Source organism: Crinia signifera, chromosome 19 (assembly GCF_055691185.1).
Source record: "Crinia signifera chromosome 19, ASM5569118v1, whole genome shotgun sequence".
Taxonomy (NCBI): Eukaryota; Metazoa; Chordata; class Amphibia; order Anura; family Myobatrachidae; genus Crinia; species Crinia signifera.
Window position 1 is genome coordinate 26,778,576 of NC_139226.1, and position 24,519 is coordinate 26,803,094.

Below are 24,519 nucleotides of genomic sequence, written 5' to 3' on the forward strand. Positions count from 1 at the left end.
AGTTACTTAATAAACTGTTCAGGAATAGGAGAACAATGCCCCAAAATAACTGAAATAATGCCTTCCAACATTGGGGAAGCCTTTTTCCTAGCGCACACCAGACTTCCTGTCTGTAAGATCACTAGAGACTGGCACAGACCCATTCAGAGGCTAACATGACGGATTACACATGAATACCCATCGGGTGTACCCGCAGGGTTCACAAAACCGCTGTTCCACCCGACTATCAGAGCGTCAATGATCTATAGGGGTTACAGTCAAACAGCCAAAATAGTCTCCAGGCCTATATGCTCAACGACTGTGCTTCTGCCTCACACTTCATCTACTCCGATTATATGCATGGAACTAAATGCCACTGAACGCCGCCTAGGAGAAAACTAGAGAGTGGTTCGGGTTCGACTCTCTTAACACTCAGATCTGAACGGTCATCTTACTGGCGATCCGGCTCTCCAAGTGATTTGTACAGCCGGTAAGAGGATTGATCCGAACTTGCCCAAAGTTGGCGTAAAGAACCGTCAAGCAAATCGCCTCTCCAATCGAATGATTTCCCCTGCCTTCGCTAAGAAAAGTCAGCCTGGACTGACTTTTTCCTGTGGCGCAGTTCTGTGAATTTGGGGAAGGTACTGATGTCATGTGAGACCAACAGGAGCCCCAGGGGACCGGTCATCTTTGAGGAAAGGAGCAACCCCCCCCAGAAATAAGATCGACAGGAGCCTATAAGATCTCTCCTATCCTCCTTTGGTTCTTGTTTTGCAGGTTTGGCTGATCTAGAATGCAAGCCAACAATTCGTAACGGAGGAAGGAGGAAATTAAATTAACCCTTTGAGTGCCAAGTGAATTTGGCAAAATAGGTGTGAAAATTGCCAAGCAAACATTTGTACTCATCATAATGACCTGGAATGTGAACTTGTATAGGAAATATCTTTTTTAAAAACACATTTTTTTATTTGAATTTATTTACCAAAATTTGAGACGGCGGCATTTTTAGTGGATATTTTGCATAGAGATGTTGGCACTCTGATTTGCAATTGGCATTGGCATGACATTTTGTAACATGCCGCCTTCCCAGATGGCTCCACGCCACGGAAGAGGTGAGACACGAGGCCCTAGACTAAGCAGCTTTCACACCCAACGGTCTACAAGAGGACACTTGTGAAAAATAGCCCCAAGTACACATACTCAGAACACAGAACTCCCTAAGAAAGTCTCCAGAACTTATACTGGTCTGGAAGCTGCTGCTTTGAGGACTACAGAAGCTGTACGTGTGTCTGGGCAAACGGACAAAGATAGGGTTAAACGGTAGGGTGGCTCTCTGCGGGAGCTGTGGGGTCCTGCAGTTTCCTGCATGCTTTGCAGCCTGGGAAAGGCGGGTTCGGCATTAGAAGCTAGTCTGGACATGGAGGGGGGGGGGGGGGGTGACGATGCTCAGTGAGAGCCAGTTCTCACGCAGAGGCCTGTACAGAGAGCGAGGGAGACTCTGCCAGCAGCAATGTCCCGTACAAGTCCCAGATGGCACTCTGTTGCCCTCAGACAGCAGTAAAATAGTGATTTCTTCCCACTCTTATGCTGGGTACACACCCGAACGATTTGGCCTCAATTCCCCCAACTTTGATGCAATCTCGACAGATTGTATGTAAATTGGGAATGTTTTCGATCAGATTACGATCCGCATCCCCGCTGGTCGTTTTGGAGAGCCTACCTTCTGCAGCACAAGCCGTTCAAACAATAACAGTCTGTAAATGTGATTTCTAAAGGTGCCCATACACGGTGCAATGCAATGCGCGCTCCCGCGGGCATCTCATCGCACAGTACAAAAAAGTATGTGCTGCACATACTTTTTGTATTGTCTTCTGATCGAATTGCATCACACTCAAATTGCATGCGTTGTGATGCGATCCAGCCCATAACAGGTGCGAACATCGCACCGTGTATGGGCACCTTAAGAACACATGGGTGGAACGCTTCAAGCGAGATAAAGGACTTACTTCTAATCACATACAATGAGTCTATCTATAGAACCAACTCATTTGGAGGCCTATTGATCAATGATAGTGGCCCCCCCCGAAACTCCTCATTCGTTATCACCGCATATGGGAGGAAGGCGGAACCATTTTCAGGGCTACTTATCAGAAGGAAAAAAAAAAAACAGCCCTTTGTGGTGACAGCAGGTATGTCATCAGGAGTGTGCAACAATTGGGCCTCATCCTTAAAGTGCCAGTGGGTGAACATGAACCCTACCGGGGAAGGGATCTTCTGATCCCTCTCTGGCGACGTTGCCTCAAGAACATAGTGGGACTGAACACCAAATAGGTAGGTAGGATAATAATAGGTGCAGTTCTAGTTAGCCCAATGCAGGACATATCTTGCATTCACGTTTTGGTAAGCTGCCATGATATTTGGACCATGAGGAAACTGGCGTTTCTGTCTGGTTTTGCAATGGTTTTTATTTTTCATGTTCAGAATTCCATGCCAACATAACAGCTGCATAGGGTACATCCACTCAGTAATCCTACCTCTGCAAAAAAGTAAGCTGATATCCCAACAGATGGATCTATGGGCCTAATTCAGAACTGATCGCAGGACAAAAAGTGCCGATTTCGGCACTTTGGGCTGATAACCGGGTGAAATCGTCCCAAAATCGCAGATGTGTGACATCTGATCCGATCCGATGCGCGCTCCCGTGTGCGTCGGATCGGATCAGGGAGGTCGGACGGTCAGCACATAAGATCACGTCCGACCTCCAGACTGACCGGGGGAGCAGTGGGATAAGCAGCGCTCATAAGGGGGACGCCGGAGCGGACAGCGGGTCCTGATGCTTTAAATAGATGGCGGCGCCGGCGAGTGCTGACCTGGCCAGGCGGTGTTATCAGCAGCGCTGCGGGACGGGCAGTGCAGTGGTATTAGATTTTTTTAAATACTTGTCAAAAGATGGCCGTTCTCTGATTGGCTGAGAGTCAGCCAATCAGAGAACGGCCAGTCATTTGACAGGTATTTTAAAAATCGAATGCCCGCCACTGCACTGCCCGTCCCTGCTGCTGATGTCTGTGATCACACCGCCTGGCCAGGTCAGCACTTGCCGCTACCGCCAGCTAGTTAAAGCGTCAGGACCTGCTGCCCGCTCCGGCGTTCCACTGATGAGTATCGCCGCCCGCCCCCTGCAGCTCCCCGTTACATGTGATAAATCGCAAGCGATTTATCACATGTGAATTGGCTCATCAAGTGCCAAATTGTAAGTGAGCCTCCCGGGGAGCTGCCGGGCGGCTCACAGGCGAATTGGGTCCGACTTATGTATGGGGGCCTTTAAAATGGGCAAAACCATACTGCACTGCAGCTGGGGCAGATGTAACATGGGCAGAGAGAGAGTTAGATTTGGGAGAGTGATTTGTTTCTGTAACTCCCCCTAGCACTGTGTGTCACTATCCCCTGCTGTTTGTATTCCCAGTATGGCAGCTTTGCTGGGTCCATCACCCGATGGGTATATGCTGTCTGTTGTAGTGTACTATAGATTTATACCGCTTTCACATCGCAAAATGCAGGGTCGCACCGGGACTTTGAAACAGTTCAGTTCCGGTGCAACCCTGCATTTTGTGCTGTTCAGATCACTTCAGCGAACCGGTATGCTGACATCATGCGGGGGCGGGGCAGAGCGTGATCGGGGTGGGGGAGGAGCCGGTGCTGCTCCAAGCACTGCCTCCTCTATAGTGTGAACAGGAAACGAGTCGCTCGACCCGATTAACCTCTTAACACCGCAAAGCAATGAACCGGTAAGAACCATAGGTCAACATGGCTAGGTCGACACAAGCATTCGCTCTACAGTCAAAAGGTCAACATTCATTTATCATGTTTCGGTCATGAAGGTCGACACAGTCAACATGGACACTGTCGAAATGTACCACGCCCGCTCACCATGCTTCAAGCACGGTGCCTCGCTGCCTGTCGGTACATGTTGGCTCAAAATAAAAAGTGAAAAACTCATGCGGACCTTCCCATTGTCAACCTAATGATAGTGTCAACATTACAACCCTGTCGACTTTAGCCATGTTGACCTAAGCATGTCAAACTAAATTTGGCCAACCCAATGACCCATACCAGCCAAATATTTTCAACTAGGGCTGTTGGAAAGGTTACGCCCCATACACACTAAACAATAGGGGCCACGGCCGATATAACAATAACGTCCACGTGTCCCGATATGCACAGCCTCTCTCCCCAGCAGGGCCTGGCAGGACTCTCGGCACCGATGGGTTCTGCGTATGTGTACACAGTTGCTGAGGACCTGGCGGTGAATCGTGGTGGGTGGCAGCGTCACTTGCAATGATATCTGTACTGTACAATGAAAAATTGGAAATTGCATAGGTCTTTCCAGAAAAACATGACTTCGGCCCTATACACACACAAAACAAATTAACGTATCCCATTGGCTAGACCTGGTTTGTGCAGGATAGCGGGATTTGGATAGCGGCTAGACCTGGTTTATGCAGGATAGCGGGATTTGGATAGCGGCTAGACCTGGTTTATGCAGGATAGCGGGATTTGGATAGCGGCTAGACCTGGTTTGTGCAGGATAGCGGGATTTGGATAGCGGCTAGACCTGGTTTGAGCAGGATAGCGGGATTTGGATAGCGGCTATACCTGGTTTATGCAGGATAGCGGGATTTGGATAGCGGCTAGACCTGGTTTGTGCAGGATAGCGGGATTTGGATAGCGGCTAGACCTGGTTTGAGCAGGATAGCGGGATTTGGATAGCGGCTAGACCTGGTTTATGCAGGATAGCGGGATTTGGATAGCAGCTAGACCTGGTTTGTGCAGGATAGCGGGATTTGGATAGCGGCTAGACCTGGTTTGTGCAGGATAGCGGGATTTGGATAGCGGCTAGACCTGGTTTGTGCAGGATAGCGGGATTTGGATAGCGGCTAGACCTGATAGCGGGATTTGGATAGCGGCTAGACCAGGTTTGTGCAGGATAGCGGGATTTGGATAGCGGCTAGACCTGGTTTGTGCAGGATAGCGGGATTTAACGCATCACTTTTCCAGCCCATATTCAGTAAGCAGAGAACAACCTTGTATCCTGAAACATTCATTTGTGTGATGCAGAATGCAGTGGCGGGTTTGGTCGACATTAGAGGCTGCTGGAAAGGGGAGGAGTTAGGATTGTTACACGCCCCCTAAAAAAGTCTAGATCCGCCCCCGCCTGCAGTGTCCACCTCCACATAGCTGCTAGAAGATCAGAGGCGTAACTCAGAGAGGCAATGGAATCATCTGCTGCTGGGCTCCTGCTCCCAGGGGGCACCTCTCCTCCCATTCAAGTATAAAGCAGTTAATTGAAAGACATCGATTTCGCTCCCATGGCCAACTCCCCTCCTAGCAAGAGAATAGATGTTCCTGTAGCTGATATTACAGCGATTAGTACTAAGTGTAAGTGTTGTCCTCACCCTCAGCACTGTGCAGCTGGAAATAAATATAATGAGCCTGATCTACCTCACATGCTGCCGTACAGACACCTCCTCTACAGGAGCTGCTAGATTACATTCACACTTCCAGGCACATTCGCAGCTCAGGGTCACAAGCAGAAAGTTGAAGGGAAAACAAGTGCACAAGACATCCAGGAAACCAGCAGGAATGCGGCATGGGATGGTGCTGGGAAATGGATACTGAGAGGGCAAAGATGCCATCTCTCCAAGTAGAGAAGCACTGCTGGCCAGTCAGGGCTGGAAGAGGCCTGGAGTTGGACCAGCAAGGGAGTAAGCAGGAGAGGGGAGGGAACAAGCAGGACTAGGTGTCAGATAGCAGAAGAGGGGAGCGAGCAAGCAGGACTAGGTGTCAGATAGCAGGAGAGTGGAGCGAGTAAGCAGGACTAGGTGTCAGATAGCAGGAGAGGGGAGCGAGCAAGCAGGACTAGGTGGCAGGGCAGAAAGCAGGAGAGGGGAGAGAGCAAGCAGGACTAGGTGTCAGCAGGGCCGGCAACAGAATGGGGCCCCCCATCCCCTTAAACACTATAAACATGTTTCCTTACCCCAAGGCTTGCGCTCTCTATCACACTACGCACTCCCTTACCCTACGGCCTGCGCTCTATCACAGTGATGAACTCCCCTCACACTGCGCTCTATCCCCAAGGCTTGCACTCTCTATCACACTGTGATCTGCGCTATATCACACTCCTGATGAACTCACCTCAACCTGTGGCCTGTGCTCTATCACACTGGTGATGCAGGGGATATAGGAGGGTTTGAGGGGATGGCGGGTGAGAAGGGGTGAGGTGACCGGGCTTAAGGGGGTGATGGGGTGAGGCAACGGGGGGCAAGAGGTAGGGAGGTGACCGGGCTTAAGGGGGTGATGGGTGAGGTAACGGGGGGCTAGAGGTGGTGAGGTGATGGAGGCTTGAAGTGATGGGGTGGGTGAGGTGACAGGGAAAGGGGTGAGAGAATTAAGTGATGATAGTGAGATGAGGTGACAGGGTGAAGTGATAGGAGAGGAGGCAGGTCTCCCTCTCTCCCTGGCCAGGCACGCACCACTGCTGCCTCTCTCCCCCAGGCCAGATGATCATGCCGCTGCTCCTTCTCTCCCATTCTCCCCTCTCTACCATGCTGGGAGCCGCTACTCACCTTCTGCCCGGCCAGGAGCCGCTGCTCACTGTCTCCCCGGCCAGGCGCCACTGCTCCCCTGTCCCCCTTGCCGGGCGCCGCTGCTTACTATCTCCCCGGCCGGGACCCGCTGCTCCCTCTCTCCCATGCCGGATGCCACACTGCTCAAATTCTGCCCGGCCGGGAGCTGCTGCTTACGGTCTCCCTGGCGGGGCACCGCTGCTCCCCCTCTCCCCCAGGCCGGTCGCTGCTGCTCCTTCTCCCCAGGCCGGAAGGGGGGACCTGAGAGGGGGGTTGGCAGGCCTTGGGGCACCCTCAGGACATCGGCTGAGAAGGGGAATGGCAGGCCTCGGGGCCCCTCAGGACGTCGGGGCCCGAGACGCCTGTCCCCCTTGACCCCCCCTGTCGCCGGGCCTGGGTGTCAGATAGCAGGAGAGGGGAGCGAGCAAGCAGGACTAGGTGGCAGGGCAGAAAGCAGGAGAGGGGAGAGAGCAAGCAGGACAAGGGGGCAGTAAGCAGGAGAGGGGAGCGAACATGTGACTTATAACATACGGTAAAATGTGTAAAATCACACGTGTAAAAGAGAAACTAAAATCTGCACCACCAGTAACACATATGTTGTCGATGCAAGTCAATTAATAATAATAATAATAATAATAATAATAATATTCTTTATTTCTATGGTGCCACAAGGGGTCTGCGGTGCTCATATAGGTGAAACAAGACCACAGTGACAAGGAACATAGGACAAGTACATGGTGTATAGCAATAGGAGCCTTAGCAAACCTCAATGACATAAGCATCGGGGTGGCAGATATCTGGGGGATAAGATGCCCTCAAAGGGAGTATGGAGTAGAAGATAGTTTCAATTACAGAATGAAAAGCACACGGGGGAAGAGGGCCCTGCTCGTGAGAGCTTACATACTTAAGGGGAGGAGCGGACAGACAGGGGTCAGTGCGAGGAGTATCTTTAGGGGAGGGGAGACACAGACTAGAGGGCTTACGTAATAGCCAGCCATGTGCATGCAGCAATCCCAGCGTCTGCCTGTGTGACTAAAGCAATAAGCATTTTACAGTCAGAAACAGGTCGCTTTTACCTTATATAAAAGGACTGATGCTTGATAAATACGAGCAGGGATTTGTGTAAGCAGAGATATACGAATAGTGCTAATGAGGTGATTAACAGAGGTCACAGACATAGGAGACCTGGGAGCGAGATGGACTGACAGGGAAAGGACCCAACAAAGTGACTATTTGACATGTGAGATCAGTAATACACATTTTGAAAGTGGGAATAAAATAACCCTTTAATAAGTCAGAGAGAAAGAACAGAGAAATGCAGCTCACAACTGGCACTCTGGGACCATTATACCACCATAGGACCTTATTCTTGTCAGTTTCGCGTAGGCGCATTTCTGTGCATGCGCTGGTTGCGCGCGGTCACAGCGAACAAACTGTTTGCTGGGTGCACACACCTATCCGTGCGAATCGGGGGGGGCGGGGGGGGGGGCGGGGGATTAGCATATGGGAATGCCCAGCGGTTCATGTGCATTCTCATGCTACTGGGCCAATGAAACAGGTGTGGGGAGCGGACATCACCGGGTGTCAGCTGCCCGCCCAGTTCCCTCCGAATGTGCAAGAAGATCTAATGTTGCTCTGAGCAACCTCAGATCTGTGTGCACGTTCCAGATCACTCGATGGTGTAAAACATCCAATCGCAGCCAGTGTGAACGTATCGCACCTTGCGAATGGTCGGCCGGCGTACCGCCATGCGCAAGGCGAGATCTGACCCTACATATAATCAACACACAAAGGAGTACATTTACTAAAGCTTCTACAAATTAAAAAAGGTGAAGTTGCCAATAGCAACACGATTCTGCCTAGCGTTGCTCTATTGCATTCTAGAAAATGATAGACAGAATCTGGATTGGTTGCTATTAGCAATATCACTACTTGTCATTCTAGAAGCTTTCATTTACCCCCCAAAGACTTCCAGGTAGGTGTTGCCCTAAACAACCACTGTCTTATTGAAGCAAGGACCGAAGATTAGTTTTTGGTGTTACCCTATGGACGTAATACAACACTGAAGATTAATATCACATATCTATTCCTTAACCCTCACATCTCTGTGAGATGTGCAAAATAGCCACTAAAAATGCCGGCGTCGCTCACATTTGTTATATTAATTCAAATAAAAAAAATGTCATGTAAGAAAAAAAAAAATTCCAATATAAAGTCAAAATTACAGGTCATTACGATGAATATAAAAAGGTTTGCTTGGCAATATTCACACGTATCTTGACAAATTCACTTGGCACTCAAAGGGTTAACAGACAGCTGGAGACGTGGCCCATATTCAGTTAAGGACGATGTCCTGACTCGGATTTGATTAACTTTAGGGGTCCAGCTGCCGAGTAATAATCCACCAATTCTCACATTAACAGACAGCGCCCTGCCAGACTGTCACTTCATCTGCCTTCTCACAATTACACTAGGATTTACATAGAGAGGAACAGCTCCCGTCTTAATGCAAGATCAAATCTATCGGTCATTCCATGTGACTCACGTTACATTTCCGGTTACTTTTGAAAAATGTAAATGCACTACTCAAAAAAAAAAAATGCTGAAATTCAACATTTTAAAAATATGCCTATAATATATCAGTTAGGTAGTCATAATTAACGCTTAGAAGCAGAAAAAGAAAAAATGGATACTTTCAGTGGAATCACTGTGGGGGTGCGGGCCTACTTTGTGTAATTTCTTTTAGGAGTAACCTATTCCACCCAGGGTAATCCAACGCAGTGCGTCCAAGATGGCTGCCTCACCTGGTACCTTGTTAGGGTGGAATATAAAACCCATGGGAGTTATTATCCAAAATGCCTGCACCAATCCTGCATTCTGCTTACTGTGCTCGCAAGGTTTTCTTTTATGTCAGGTGACCGGTCTATTGCTGTACTACCCAAATCCTCTGTATTATATGGATGGTTTTTGTTGTGCCTGTAAAGCACCTGTTGGACAAAGCACGCTATATAAATACAACTTAAGCTGTGTACACACGGGGGCGATAGGGGCTGAAATCGCTGGAAATATGGTCGCAGGCGAGCATATTGCCAGTGATGGGAGTGCACACCAGCGATAAATAGCCGGGTGCGCGCTCCCGTTTTCAGCCCCGTTCTAATCGGCGACCAGCTGATTACCTCTGCTGCTCCCCCGGCAGGTTCCCTTTCATCAGCGACCATCTCTGGTAGCTGATGAAAAGGAGACACTGGGCAATATATTGCTCAGCCATATATATATATTGCTAGCAATATATGGCTGAGCAATATATCTCCCCCGTGTGTACGGGGCATTACTCACATCCATGCTTTCTATCCTATGTTTTATGGAATCACCCATACACTTAAGTATACACAGTTGAAACATTTAAAGTTTACTAACATTTAAAAAAAAAAAAAAGTTTGCGGTGTATTAACCCCTTCAGTGTTTTTTTTTTTTTTTTTTTTTTTAAGGGAGTGCTCCCTAAACTAAACCCGCCACGCTGTCTTCCGGGGCCGGGCATCGCTGTTGAGCACTATGTCAGCCGTTGCCCAGTCCTGACCCAGGCTACCCAGGTGCCACGTTACAGTCCCATCGCAGACTGTAACAGCCAGGGGGGCTGGGAGAGGAGGAGGAGCAGCTGAGCAGAGGGAGCTGGGCAGCGCTGAAGCTAGCCGATTTCAGTGATCAGCTCAGCGGCGCTGCCCACTGCTAAGCAGTGGCAATCCTGAGAATTTTCCGGGTTTGCCAGTCTGGGTACTGAAGCATAGCCCATAAATTTTTGGGATTACCGCTGAAGGGGTTAATTTCAAATAATGTCTTCACTTGTTCTTTAAAAATGTTCTTTCCTAGTGATCTCTTCATTGTATGGGATCACTCCCTTCCAATCCTGCCAGAATCTGATTAGTTGCTATGGGCAACATCCCCTCTTCAATACAACTCCCATCTTAGTAAATTTACCCCTGTGGATCCAAATTAGAAGCTGCCAATTCTCTTTAAGCCGGTACCTCATTTAGTGATGTCACAATTCTAAACGGATTAACCAAATACAATCTTTCCCTGTATGTATGGGAGATCCTAAGTACTGCTCTGTTACACCCACTCTGCGGAGATGGGACAGATCCATACAACTCTGAATTGCCGCAGTTGCACGCAGGCCACACCCCTAACAATGGCAGCATCCATGCAACTCTGAACCAGGCAATACATCTCTTTATCCAGATCAATACACGGATATGCTCATAGTGCCACACACATGTATATATAATGGGATGCATCCAGGAAAACAAACACTTATACCATTTCTATCAGACTGTAAGCTCCTGAGAGCAAAGCGGTCTCTCCCATTGTGTAAATGTTATAATTAGCTCAGATTTCTATTATCTCCTGATCACGGAACGCCTTATACATTATGTCCAAACTGCGGCCCTCCAGCTGTTGTGAAACTACACATCCCAGCATGCTTTGCCATAGTTTTAGCATTTCCTAATAGCAAAACTGTGGCAAGGCATGCTGGGATGTGTAGTTTCACAACAGCTGGAGGGCCACAGTTTGGACATGCCTGGATTAATGATATACAATCAATGCCAAATAAACCCCAGCCGATCAGGCAGCACCTGTCTGGGTAGAGGATGCATTGCTTTGCGTAATACAGGATATCTTTAGAGGACTAGATTACCCAACCATACGTGCTCACAGATCCACACATTACGTAATAGAAAGGCTTATTTTATAACACAGGGTACGCAGCAGAACTGTGCTGTAACTGTAAATAGTCCTCTGCTTTTCTCAATCTATACTCCCTCTCTTGGCAAACTAATCAGCTCTTTCGGATTTCAGTATCACTTGTATGCGGATGATACTCAAATCTATCTATCAACCCCAGAGTGGTCACCAGTGGTTTTGGGCCGAGTCTCTGATTGTCTCTCTGCCATCTCATCTTGGATGTCTTCTCGCCAACTCAAACTCAATATTTCCAAAACAGAATTACTTATATTCCCACCAGCCCAGAACAGTTACCATCCTGACATCTCCATCGCTGTTGACAACTCGATAATCTACCCTACCCCGCAAGCTCGTTGCTTAGGGGTCATCCTCGACTCTGAACTGTCCTTTCTTCCCCACATTCAATCTGTCTCCAAATCATGTTACATGCATCTAAAAAACATATCCAAAATACGACCGTATCTCACACTACTAAAACTCTTATCCATGCACTCATTATATCCCGCATTGATTATTGCAATAGTCTCCTAACTGGTCTTCCCAAGAACAGACTCTCACCACTGCAATCCATTCTAAATGCTGCTGCTAGGTTGATCTTCCTTGCAAGACGCTCATCGTCTGCTGATCCGCTCTGCCAGTCCCTCCATTGGTTGCCTGTATCTTACCGTGTTCAATATAAAACACTTATACTCGCATATAAAGCTATTAACCATTCTACATCAGCATATATCTCCTTACTTATCACACAATATCTCCCATCTCGACCACTCCACTTTACACAATATCTGCGTCTCTCTTCTGCATGGATCACTAGCTCCCATTCACTATTACAGGACTTTCATCGGGCTGCTCCCATCCTATGGAATGCCCTTCCATGCACAATAGGACTCTCCACTAGCCTCCAAACTTTCAAGCGTTCCCTGAAAACTCACCTCTTCAGGCAAGCCTATCATATTTAAGTTCTACACGCATAACCCTCTGAGGCACTTATGTATTATATAGCTTCCCTTCTGGACTTCTAACTTGGTGGGACTTCTATGCTATTACTGGTGCCTGTCCTTGTGTTTCCCTCCTATGTCCCTATAGATTGTAAGCTTGCAGCAGGGCCCTCCTACCTCCAAGTCTGTCTGTTGTTACCCAGTTTTTTTCATCACTGTCTACTATTGTAAAGCGCAACGGAATCTGCTGCGCTATATAAGACGCTGTAACGGAATCTGCTGCGCTATATAAGAAACTGTAAATAATAATAATAAATAACTGTAAATAGTCAAGCGTATTCAAGCAATGAAATCAATGTCTGATTGGAGGAAGGTTACAAGATCACTATATGGATTTGTAGATGGAAGATCTTAAAAACCTTGACTGCTCTATGTAGGTATATCCTGTACTCTACACAGCACAAAAGTCCCACCTTACCCTCTTCTATACCAGTGAGAGGGAACCTTTGGCCCTCCAGCTGTTGTAAAACTACACATCCCAGCATGCCCTGCCATTCTTTTAACATATCCCAATAGCAAAACTGTGGCAAGGCATTAGAGGACTTGTAGTTTCACAACAGCTGGAGGGCCATAGTTTAAACATGCCTGTTCTAAACCAATGACGACATAAAAGGGATTCCTTACCGGTGCCTGGCCGTCCCATAATGATCTCCTTCTTGGGAGCAGGGTGGCTGCTGTAATCGCTGGGTACAATAACTGGTAGCAGGGCTGCAGGAGACGGATGGAAGGCCACAGGTTGGAATGGCGAAGACACGCTGAACACGGTTGGAGGATGATCTGTGGTCCCAGATGATGTGCAGGTAATGGATTCCCCAGCGCTGGTTTGCCCAGGTGGCAGAGAACGCACAACACTCTGGATTTGGGTAGCATTGATGGGTACAGGTATCTGAAGTTGTGTTTTGGAAGGATGCTCCTTGGTGCATACTTTAACCATGCGCCGGGGACTGCCACCCCCTGACGCTACTCCGCTGACACGAGATCCCCCATCTGGTGGCTTTTCCACAAACTTTGAGGGCATGGGGACATCTGGGTTCCGTACTATAACAGGAGAGTCTCTCTGCACGGCAGGGACCCTGCGCACCGATGGGCTAGGGTCGGAGGTCAAGCCAGCAGGAGGGGATAGAAGCAAAGATGGCGAAGCCTGCTGCGAGCAAGAAAAGATGGTGGCCGGTGACACAGAACGAAATCCAGCAGGAGTGGACGGGGTTGGGGTATGAGAGACCGAATCCACCCCGGAGTCCATGCTATCGCTCTTCTGGAAGTCAGCAGCAGAACTGGCACTGCAATGGTGGGAATCTGGTTTTCTCTTGCTAGGGCTCATGGGCACAGTGAAGGTAAGGTTGGTCTGGAATGAGGGCAGTATGCCAGTCGCTTGCCTATCTCTATGGTGGGAGTGGTGAAGCATCTCCGGAGTCAACACGGCTTGACCTTTGGGGGTGCTTGCACTCACATGTCGGCTCCGAGCCGCACGCTGGATGACCGGGGAAGCATTAATGGGGCTAAAATTGGCTGGCCTAAAGCCAAAGAGCGGAGAAGGTGAGGGCGATGGAGTTGGGGAGAAAGGAGACTGGTTGGAGACAGGCGAGAAGGATGGGGTTCCAGAGCGGGAACTGCCCAGAGACACCAACATATTGGCAGCTTCACACTCATCAAAGTCAAAGCGAGAGAGGTCCGTGGGGGCTAGAAGCCGCGGACGAGAGTCTGTGCGTATGCTGCTGACTTCGCTGTCTCGTGAGGTATCATCCCATTCGAACTCTGCGCTGCCCTCCCGGCCGCCCCGGCCTTCAGACATGTTCTCCATCTCCTTGGTTCGCATGGACAAGTGCCTGGAGCAGTAGCCTCTCCGCTGTGATTCCTTCATGCAGCCGTCCCGAGAACACAGTCTCCTCCACTGCTTCCCGTTAAATTTCTTACGGATGCCATTAGGGGTGCAAACTACGTCTCCCTTTTTGTACTTCTGCTGTGCGGCTGTCAAAGGTGTGCGGGATCGGGATCCAGGGGTGCTGCACTTATCCAGAGACACGCTGCTGCAGCTGCTTCGGCTTCCCGCGTCTGGACTCAACAAGGGGGACGGCTGCTCCGGCAAGCGGCCCATTATCATTCCATAGGCGGGCGACTTAGGAGGGGAGAGAATACAGTGTTGCACAGCGGTCAACTTCTCCTCACTCACTGGCATGCTGAAGCTGATCTTTGAGACTTCAGCATCCTCAAGGTGCTTCTGTTCAGAGCCACGTGGAGATCCAGGTATCTCAGCCGAGCCACCCGGTTGGTGCTCTGAAGGATGAGGCGTTGAAAATCTTCCGATGGCCTGCTGCGACTTCTCCTCTGCCGCCCGTGGAGCCACCAGCATCGGCTCTTTACACCAAGGAAATCGCACAAGTCGGATGCTGCTGTGCGGCACCCAGCCATAGTCACGCTCTCTGCGGCCTGGGCTCTGCTGAAAGCATACTTTGTAAGACAGTGGACTCTGGACAATTTCTACAACGTTCCCCTCTCGGAAAGTTGTGTTTTCAGGTCCGACGCAGGCACACACTGCAGCACCCACTTCTACCTCACCCGGCGTCGGGACCTGGTCTAACAGAACAGGTTCCTGCATGATGTCCAGGAATGTAATGGTCTGTGAGCCGGGAAACAGAACTCCGAGTTCCTGGTTCCTTCGGACCTGCTTCACTTGGCAAAGATGGAAGGCGTCCTCCTTCCTTGCCAGGACTCTCTGGGGCTGCATGTGACCTTGTACATCAGTCTCCGGCCAGGACGCGGCAGGTGCCTCGAGCTCTGTTTGAACTTTCTCGGCTTCCTCTTCTAGATCAGCAGAATGCTCGCTGGCCGTGTCTGTAGAAGAAGACCTCACTGATGGACACATATCCTCTGTATCAATGGCGGGTACGACTGGCTGTTCTGAAGCGCGTTCCTGGGCTGCAGCAGTTCCTTCGCTGCTACTGGAAGAATCCTCTTGCGATCCGTGGCCTTCCACGTATTTTCTCTTAGGGGCTTTAGACTTAAAAGTGGCAGTTTTCCTGCTCAGAGGCATCTCCCACCGAGGTGGGTCATACGTTACTTTCGCTTGCTCATTGTTGGAAGTTTCAATGCAACCATGAGATGTCCCAGCTTGCGCCTCAGCCTCCATCGTGGGTTCCGGGTTATGTGCTGGCAGATCTTGCTGCTTTGCCAGATTCCCTGCATCAGTCTCTGAAGGTTCCACTTTTACCTGCATCTTCCTGGCACCCACATAAGCCAGGGGTTGTCCTGAGTTGTCAGCTGCCTCCTCGGATGTTGCCTCCTCCTCCTCTTCCTCCTCTTCCTCCTGCCGTCCTTCCTCCACCTTTCTTTTCTGTTTCTTGCTGCGGGTGGAGTTTGTGCCTTTGCCGTTTCCTGGACCAGTAGATTTCTTTACTGGTTTCATGTTTGGGGGTTCTTTCTTAGAAAGACGGCACCTGGAAACAAATATAAAAGAGCATTAAACGGTATAATGAGAAAAAGACTAAAGCTGGACATAATCTGGTGCGATTTGGCCACTTTTCACCCGATTCCGACGGCTGGGGACGAAAAATCGGGTGAGCAGTGACCATATCACAGGTGTTTGACATCCGCCCTCCGGCTCGGACAGCATATGATATATCATATGCAAAAGGACCACATACAATATATCGTATGTGATCTGGCTGGCCGGAAAGGTTCCTTGCCATTTAAGGGGGGGGATCGGCTGCGATGTCTCCCCTCGGAGAAGTCGCTGTATTGTATGGGGGGGGGGGGGGGGTGTTAAGTCCAAATACGATTTCCGGGAACCAGTAATGCTGGGTACACACCAGAACTATTTGTTCTCATTTCCCCCAATTTCTATACAATCTCGATTGATTGTATGTAAATTGGGCATTGTTTGGCGTGTTTTAGATCCGATTCCGATCGGATGCGCGTCCCCGCTACAGATCCTTCCTTCTGCAGTCAGGATTTGAAAACGATCCCTTCTACTGGGTACAGATCATGATCAGATCATATGCAGATCCTGTGCTCCAACAGATCATGCGACCATCGTACGATCGTCTCACAATCTGCTCGTGATCATGATCGTTCTGGTGTGTACCCCACATAAGAGGTTGGGAGTTCTCTTTTGACATAATTGTAAGGCTCCTCTGACACCAACTTGTCCAAGATGGACGGCAAAAAAAGTCACCTGTGCTCAAAAAGCATGGACTTTAATGGCAGAGTTTGGAAAAATCTGCTGTAGTCGAAGATTTAAAATAGATAATTTTTTTTTCCCCTAAAAGTCCAGGTTTTAGGCAAATCCAGCAAAAGGAGCTAGATTAATCTTTTAGTCAATTGGATTTAACCATCTGTGCTCAAGTCTGAATATCCTTAGTCTGCCTTGAGGAGAGTGTGGGAACCACTGACAATCAATGCGGGGCTCAACGCAAGTTGGCCACAATTGCCCCTCCCCCCACCATTGTGCGCACAGAGCTACGTTCATATGTTGTCACACATACGCCAGTCTACACAGCCTGCAATTCTACCAACATGCCCTGTCCGAAAAAGCTCGGTCACACATACGCCAGTCTACACGGCCTGCAATATTACCAATGTGCCCTCTCTGGGAAAAAAAGCACGGTCCACATGCGCCAGTCTGCACTTCTACCACCGCGCCCTCTCTAAACTTAACCTATCCGATAAAAGTCTGGTTCCAGCCCAGTTCAGCCAGAAGTATGGCGCCTACAGGTATACGACTCAGAATCACCCGTAACAGTGTACGCTGGGATCCAGAGAATGCGCAACGCAAGTGGACTCTTGTTCAACTCCACATCAACCCCATGAATGTGGAGGTAACTCGCTCGTGCCAGGTCTACCCTACCAGAAGTGGCTCTTCACCTCCAATTCACTTGGGCATACCCTCCAGCCATTGTTTACTGAAAACCAACGGTCTCATTTGGCATTAGGGAGATAGGGGGTCAATGTACTAAGCCTTGGAGACCGATACAGTTGACAGACAAAAAAAATGCGACCAACCAGCTCCTAACTATCATTTTCCAAACAATCAGTAAAGTGGCAATTATGAGCTTATTGGCGGCTACTGTATCTCCATCCACTTTAGCCCTCTCCAAGACACAGCACACAGACCCCTGTATCGGGCTACAAAGAGCAGATTTATCCCTTGATAAAACCCCATTCCAATATTTGCAGATAGCGTTGCAAGGGGAACATGCCCTAACTCTAAATGACAATGCTGAAATAAGGCGGTCCGGTATTCACACGCCACATAATAAGCAGCCAGCACTTTCCCTAAATACAGGAACAACGCAATGCATTGATCACCCCTCGCACCGCGATACGGATGGTCCAGGTGTAATCCTGCACCAATGAAATTCATCTGCGCCGAATCTGAGGCCCCAGGTTCTTATCTTTCTGGCATGGTTTTGGATTTAGTAAACCTTGGAGAAGGTTATCCAATCCTGCACTTTCCAAAAGGACCAAGCACCAGGCTGTTCCGGTGAATGCTGGGAGTTGTAGTCCGAGTACAGCTAGAGACCCACAGGGTGTTAGATCATGATCTATGCGAGGGGTGATGTGACTCATATAACGGGTGTAATCGCTTCCTTCCACCACAGCAACCACTATAAATAGCTGAAGACATCTACACCTATCGCTGAAAATACAGGCACGGTATCTGTGGAAGGACAAGTGCAGACATGTACACACACACACACACACAGGCACCCTTGTCACCACAAAGCAGGGTGGAAATGAAACACATTTGCGTAGCAGTGAAATGGTTAAATCCCGTGTCCTCGCCAAGCATGCAAGGTACCGTAAGGCAGTGTGCATGTGTTATCTACGTGATCAAGGCATGGTCTGCTGATCATACACAGCAAGCAGGCATGTCCGGACACATATAGCCGAGCACACACACACACACACACACACACACGGAGACATGCACAGACAAATGCCGACTGCAAGCAAGGTGCACACTACAGAAACACCTGGGCTTCACACAGACCGGGTTCATGCAAACCGCTAGGCGTGAAATGGTTGCATACCGATGTTATCCGGCCGACCGATGGTCTGCATGACTGATACTCGGAACACATGCATACATACAGCAGGGACGGCGCTTTCACCCCCTGCTGCTCCATCTGATGATGTGTCTGCTCGTGAGCATCACTGAGATGATCTGTGCCGTCCACTGGAGCTCCAACAATGAACCCAGTCACTGGGATCTACACCACAGCTAGGCATGACTGTACGCAGATGCCGTACAGCGCTGAGTAAACCCGTCCGGGCGTCCGGATACTGAATATAGTCACAATTCCTCCCTTATAGAAGTGGTTTTGCTTCTTTTCTTTCTTTTTATGCCTAATATCCATTTAATACATGCGGTGGATCTCCCCGATTCGGACGCATGGTGTATATGTGCCTAAACGCACACAGGGAACCTTCCGGCACACGTACTCCTCCAGAGAACACGTTCAGACACATCTTCGTGCACGTATGCAGATTGGGACATGTACCCACACACCCGTGTGCACACAAGAAAGGCTTAGCGCACACCCACGCACGCAGCAAAAATAGCTACAAATTGTAGGTTTATGGGCAGCACAGCATCGGATGGGGAGATACACTGACACGTAATGCACCTACATCCAGAACACATCATATGCCCGGATTCACCAGCAGACAGGCAACCAGACAGTCTCCGACACGTACACAGAAGCCTATCACCCACACGTTCTCACCCCCTCATGTCACTGCACAATACCGTACACCGTCCATACGCGGATCACCCACTGCCTGCTCCCATCTCCCCTTCTCAATGGGGTATATTCAATGATTTCTGCGCTCGCACGGTCTGTATTCAACTGACCCCCTGCACACGCCATTTCCCCCGTATCTAGGTTTTTGCGGCAACAGGGAAATGGCGTGTGCGGCGGATAAAACATTAGTAGCGAGCATCGCTGTTTGGGGGAATCCTCAACGTCCTCTGACAGAGAGTATTCCCCAATGAACGTAGAATAGGTGAGTGGCCGGCACGTGGGGTTAAACGGCGAGGGTCGCTTTTTTTCGGCAATCCCCGCCGTTTAACCCCCTCGCCGGCTGCACTGACTACGGGCCAATGATTCCAAGCAGGAGGCTGCCACCACAAAATCGGATTATATAGCTGGAGTAAAGGGGGGGGGGCTAGACTTTCATTTGGAGAGCATGCTGTAATATTTTTTACGGTGTGATAATCGGGTCCCACAGTCAGGAATCTGACATTAGACCGACTGCTGGTACTCCAAAAAGGGGGCGCTACGAGGGAGAATAGCCCCTGTAAATCGTGATCCCGACTGTCGGGAGGTCATCCGGCACCCATAGTTTATCCTAGTCCCTTATGCACTACACTAGCGTTTATCATACCCCCACATACACTACGGTGGTGTTCCCCATACCCCCACATATACACACACACACACACACACACACACACATTACACTATACTAATGATCACTCACCATTACTAGCAGAATCGTTTTCAGCACACTCACATTAAATAACAGGATACTACAGTCCCCCCTCCCATTTACACCATACTCGTGTTGAGCACACCCTCCCCAACGTACAATATACTAGCAATCACTTGCTCCTCCCCCCATGACTTATACCATACAGACCAATAACATGATCTTTGTGTCCAGCATGCCACCTAACTAAACTAATGTGTAGTAGCACCCTCCTACCGTTCAGCACAACCGTCCCCATACCTACACTACTAGTGTTCAGCAAAACCGTCCCCCTACCAACACTACTAGTGTTCAGCATAAGCATCCTACCAACCTGCACTACTAGTGTTTAGCATAAGCGCACCCCTACCTACACTATTCATTTTCAGCATTACTGTCCTCTTATGTCAACACTACTAGTGTTCAGCATAGCTCACCCCCCTTACTTATACACTATACTAATAGTCCGCACAGCCGCAACCCCTACTCACACACTACACTAGTGGTCAGCACAGCCACCCCACTACTCACACACTATAATAGTGTTTAGCATAACCGCCCCACTACATTAGTGTCCAGCATAACCACCCCACTACTCACTCGCTATACTAGTGTTCAGCCTAACCGCCCCACTACTCACTCACTATACTAGTGTTCAGCCTAACCGCCCCACTACTCACTCACTATACTAGTGTTCAGCATAACCGCCCTACTACTCACTATACTAGTGTTCAGCATAACCGCCCCACTACTCACTCGCTATACTAGTGTTCAGCATAACCGCCCCACTACTCACTCGCTATACTAGTGTTCAGCATAACCGCCCCACTACTCACTCGCTATACTAGTGTTCAGCATAACCGCCCCACTACTCACTCGCTATACTAGTGTTCAGCATAACCGCCTCACTACTCACTCGCTATACTAGTGTTCAGCACAGCCACCCCACTACTCACTCGCTATACTAGTGTTCAGCATAACCGCCCCACTACTCACTCGCTATACTAGTGTCCAGCATAACCGCCCCACTACTCACTCGCTATACTAGTGTTCAGCATAACCGCCCCACTACTCACACACTATACTAGTGTTCAGCATAACCGCCCCATTACTCACACACTATACTAGTGTTCAGCATAACCGCCCCACTACTCACACACTATACTAGTGTTCAGCACAACCGCCCCACTACTCACACACTATACTAGTGTTCAGCACAGCCGCCCCACTACTCACACACTATACTAGTGTTCAGCACAGCCACCCCACTACTCACTCACTATACTAGTGTTCAGCATAACTGCCCCTTACTCACACACTACACTAGTGTTCAGCACAGCCACCCCACTACTCACTCACTATACTAGTGTTCAGCATAACCGCCCCAGTACTCACACACTATACTAGTGTTCAGCAGAACCGCCCCAGTACTCACTTACTATACTAGTGTTCAGCATAACCGCCCCACTACTCACTCGCTATACTAGTGTTCAGCACAGCCGCCCCACTACTCACACACTATACAAGTGTTCAGCACAGCCACCCCACTACTCACTCACTATACTAGTGTTCAGCATAACTGCCCCTTACTCACACACTACACTAGTGTTCAGCACAGCCGCCCCACTACTCACTCACTATACTAGTGTTCAGCATAACTGCCCCTTACTCACACACTACACTAGTGTTCAGCACAGCCACCCCACTACTCACTCACTATACTAGTGTTCAGCATAACCGCCCCAGTACTCACACACTATACTAGTGTTCAGCAGAACCGCCCCAGTACTCACTTACTATACTAGTGTTCAGCATAACTGCCCCTTACTCACACACTACACTAGCTATCAGCACAGCCGCCCCCACTACACTAGTGGTCAGCATGGCCACCCCACTACTCACTCACTATACTAGTGGTCAGCAGAACCGCCCCACTACTCACTCACTATACTAGTGTTCAGCATAACCGCCACAGTACTCACACACTATACTAGTGTTCAGCATAACCGCCCCTTACTCACACACTACACTAGCTATCAGCACAGCCGCCCCCACTACACTAATGGTCAGCATGGCCACCCCCCTACTCACGCACTATACTAGTGGTCAGCATAACACATGGCCTGACTTACACTAAACCAGTGTTAACCACCCCTCCCTTTGCACCATACAAGTGAACCACACACACATATTTAACTCTACTACAATGTCCGTCAGGGCACACACGGCAGCGCCCAGTACAGACGGATGAGGTCAGTAGAGTATATATGACCGACCTGGGCAGGGACTATCTGCAGACATGTTTGCCAATCCGTGAACTAAAGTTAACTCTTAACATCCTGCAATCTATTAACACTGCAGTCATGGACAGTACACACATTAACCCCTGCTGCTGCATTATGTGCCCTGTGTGTTTATTTGATCTCCGGTGCAGTTGTGTAACAATAACTCAGTGACATGGCCGAGTGGGCAACTCCCACATTCCTTGCCACATGGCACCGTACGGATATATCCTGGATAATGTGGGCCGGGTTACATAGTGGCACAATGACTGGTGCCTTGCAGCTCAGCCTGGAATAACGTGAGATAAAAGGTATACGAATCACATTATCCCAGCGTATGGAGCGGCTACAGACTCCTAATGGGAAAGGTCAATATTGCATTTATCCGGGAACATACGACCTAGATCAGACACTAACCCCCCCCCCCCCCCCCTTCCATTATTTTTAATTCCAAGCAAATATTTGCTGATGTGACATCATTTCCTAGCTCTAGAGTGGCAATCTCCTGCCTGCACCAAACTTTATGCCTGATCTTCGTGTTCCCACAGCCAGCCCACCCAGCAGCTCTCATCTAAATGCAAAATGCATTACTCGCTGCCACTCTTCCCCGTTCCTCCCTGGCTGCCATGCACAAGGTGCGGAAAGCTTCCCTCTGCTCCATAACAAAGAGGGATTTTTTTTTTTTTTACGCAATGGCAAATCAATTACACGAAGACCGAACCATTGTCTCCCAATGATCAGAGGCAGCAGTTTTCCTCTTGCCAGAACTCAGTGCACCCTAATAATATATCAATAAATAAATATATAACGGTGCAATGTGCTTTCTGGCGTGGGGAATCTGCTTGGGATATAGAGAGGAGATGTATATATATTTTTTCCCCCAAAGTGCAGCCCTGCAGCATTAAGGGATGGGGGGGGGGGGGGGGGGGGTGTCTAGTAAGTTTCAAAGCACCCATCCCAATGCAGACTACCCCCAAAATAAGGACAGACATGAGGGGCTGCTACTCCATGAAGGGGTCACATGCACACCCACAGGCTGGCTCAGGGCAGAAGTCTGTGCACACACGATACCACAATCAGGCAGTGAGCAGACACAAAGCTGGATGCAGGGGGCAGTGCACCACAGAGGTACATCCAGGCTGAGGGCTCGGAGGAGCTGCTCTAGGTGACCGGAGGGGAGCCGCGGACACTCACCTGGCCCTCACCCACGGACATCCACACACTGCTGCCTGGCCCCCTTACTCCAGGAGACAAAATGGTGAATGAAGCAGGAACAGCTGGAGGAGGCGACCAATCACAGCCCACAACTAGCCCAGTGACAGATCCCACGGCCAATGGGAGGCCACCTGTCATCTCCAAAGGGGCGGAGCAGACTGACAAGAGGAGAAAAGCTTGAGCAACACGTACAGTAACCAATCAGAGGTTGCTAGCGGGGAAAGGAGGCGGAGACACGCTAATAATAGGTGATAGGCAGGTACAGTAGCCAATGGAGAGCATGGTAGGGCGTGGCTACAGCCCACCAACCACAGGGAGAGATTAAGTGCCTTGTTTATCAAGAGCGGTGTCTGCAGCAGGGCCTGACGGGAGTTGTAGTTTGACAGAGAAAAGGTTCGCCTAGACAGCAGGCTGAAACTACTTGGTAAAGAACTACAACTACCAGCAAGTGCAACGATGAGAGGCTAGTGTGAGGCAAGGGAGTGGAAGAAGTGCAGAGATTCCTTCGGCTGGCCGTGCGGGGCATCGAGTTCGGAAGTGAGGGAGGCTGTGACAGAGAGCCCCATAGCAGCTGCTGGGAGCGGGTACAAAGTGACTCACCCCTCTTTCCCCTCTCCCGGCTCTTCATGAGATACCGGCAGCTCCAGTCGTCTCTTCCCCCACACACACAGCAACAGCAAGAGCCCGTCGGGATTGACCAATCAGCTTCTCCCCTCGGCAGTGGCGTAATCGCATGGAGGGAGGGGCTTTGCTCGTGGTGGACCCACACTGCCCGGCCCGGCCACGCCCCCCTCCTTCACCTCCTTCCCCTCTATCGGCGCGTGCCGGGGGATGGTTGCTAGCTGATGTCACCGCCGCGGCGGGCCATTGGCCGAACGGGGCAGAGGCGGCAGCCAATAGCGCGGAGCGGCGGTGACGTCGGCGAGCGTGTTGCCATCAAACTGGAAAGAGTGGGCGTGGTCCGCCTTGGCGATGAGGGACTGTTACACACAGAGGTGGGCGGGGTTGGTCTGAGCCAATAGACTCGCAACAAGTGAACATTCAGCCAATGGCTGCAGGGCAGGAGGCAACTTTTGTAACACTGCGCTAGAGTTCGTTAACCTGATCGCTGCCGGCAGAGAGAATACTCTGCTTTGTGCAGCGGCTGAGCCACCCAGCAGTAAAGGATAGCAGATGATGCTGGGACTTGTAGTTCCACAGCTGCTGTTATAC

The 24,519-nt window shown here is 49.8% G+C and overlaps 1 protein-coding gene across 7 annotated transcripts in view; it reads right to left on the minus strand.

Annotated features, from left to right (window-relative positions):
- CIC (capicua transcriptional repressor) overlaps positions 1–24,062 on the minus strand; it is a 91,269-nt gene extending 67,207 nt beyond the window's left edge. For 4 of the 7 annotated variants that reach the window (XM_083162206.1, XM_083162204.1, XM_083162203.1 and 1 more), the window contains exons 1-2: positions 23,908–24,061; positions 12,965–15,774 (exon numbers count right to left, since the gene is read on the minus strand). In XM_083162206.1, coding sequence (XP_083018332.1) covers positions 12,965–15,743 — 2,779 coding nt within the window. In that variant the 5' untranslated portion in view covers positions 15,744–15,774; positions 23,908–24,061. Of the gene's footprint in view, positions 1–12,964; positions 15,775–18,369; positions 18,512–23,286; positions 23,420–23,907 lie in introns of those variants that run through there. The other 3 variants (XM_083162205.1, XM_083162201.1, XM_083162202.1) reach the window with 3 other exon arrangements.
- Between the last annotated feature and the right edge of the window lie 457 nt (positions 24,063–24,519).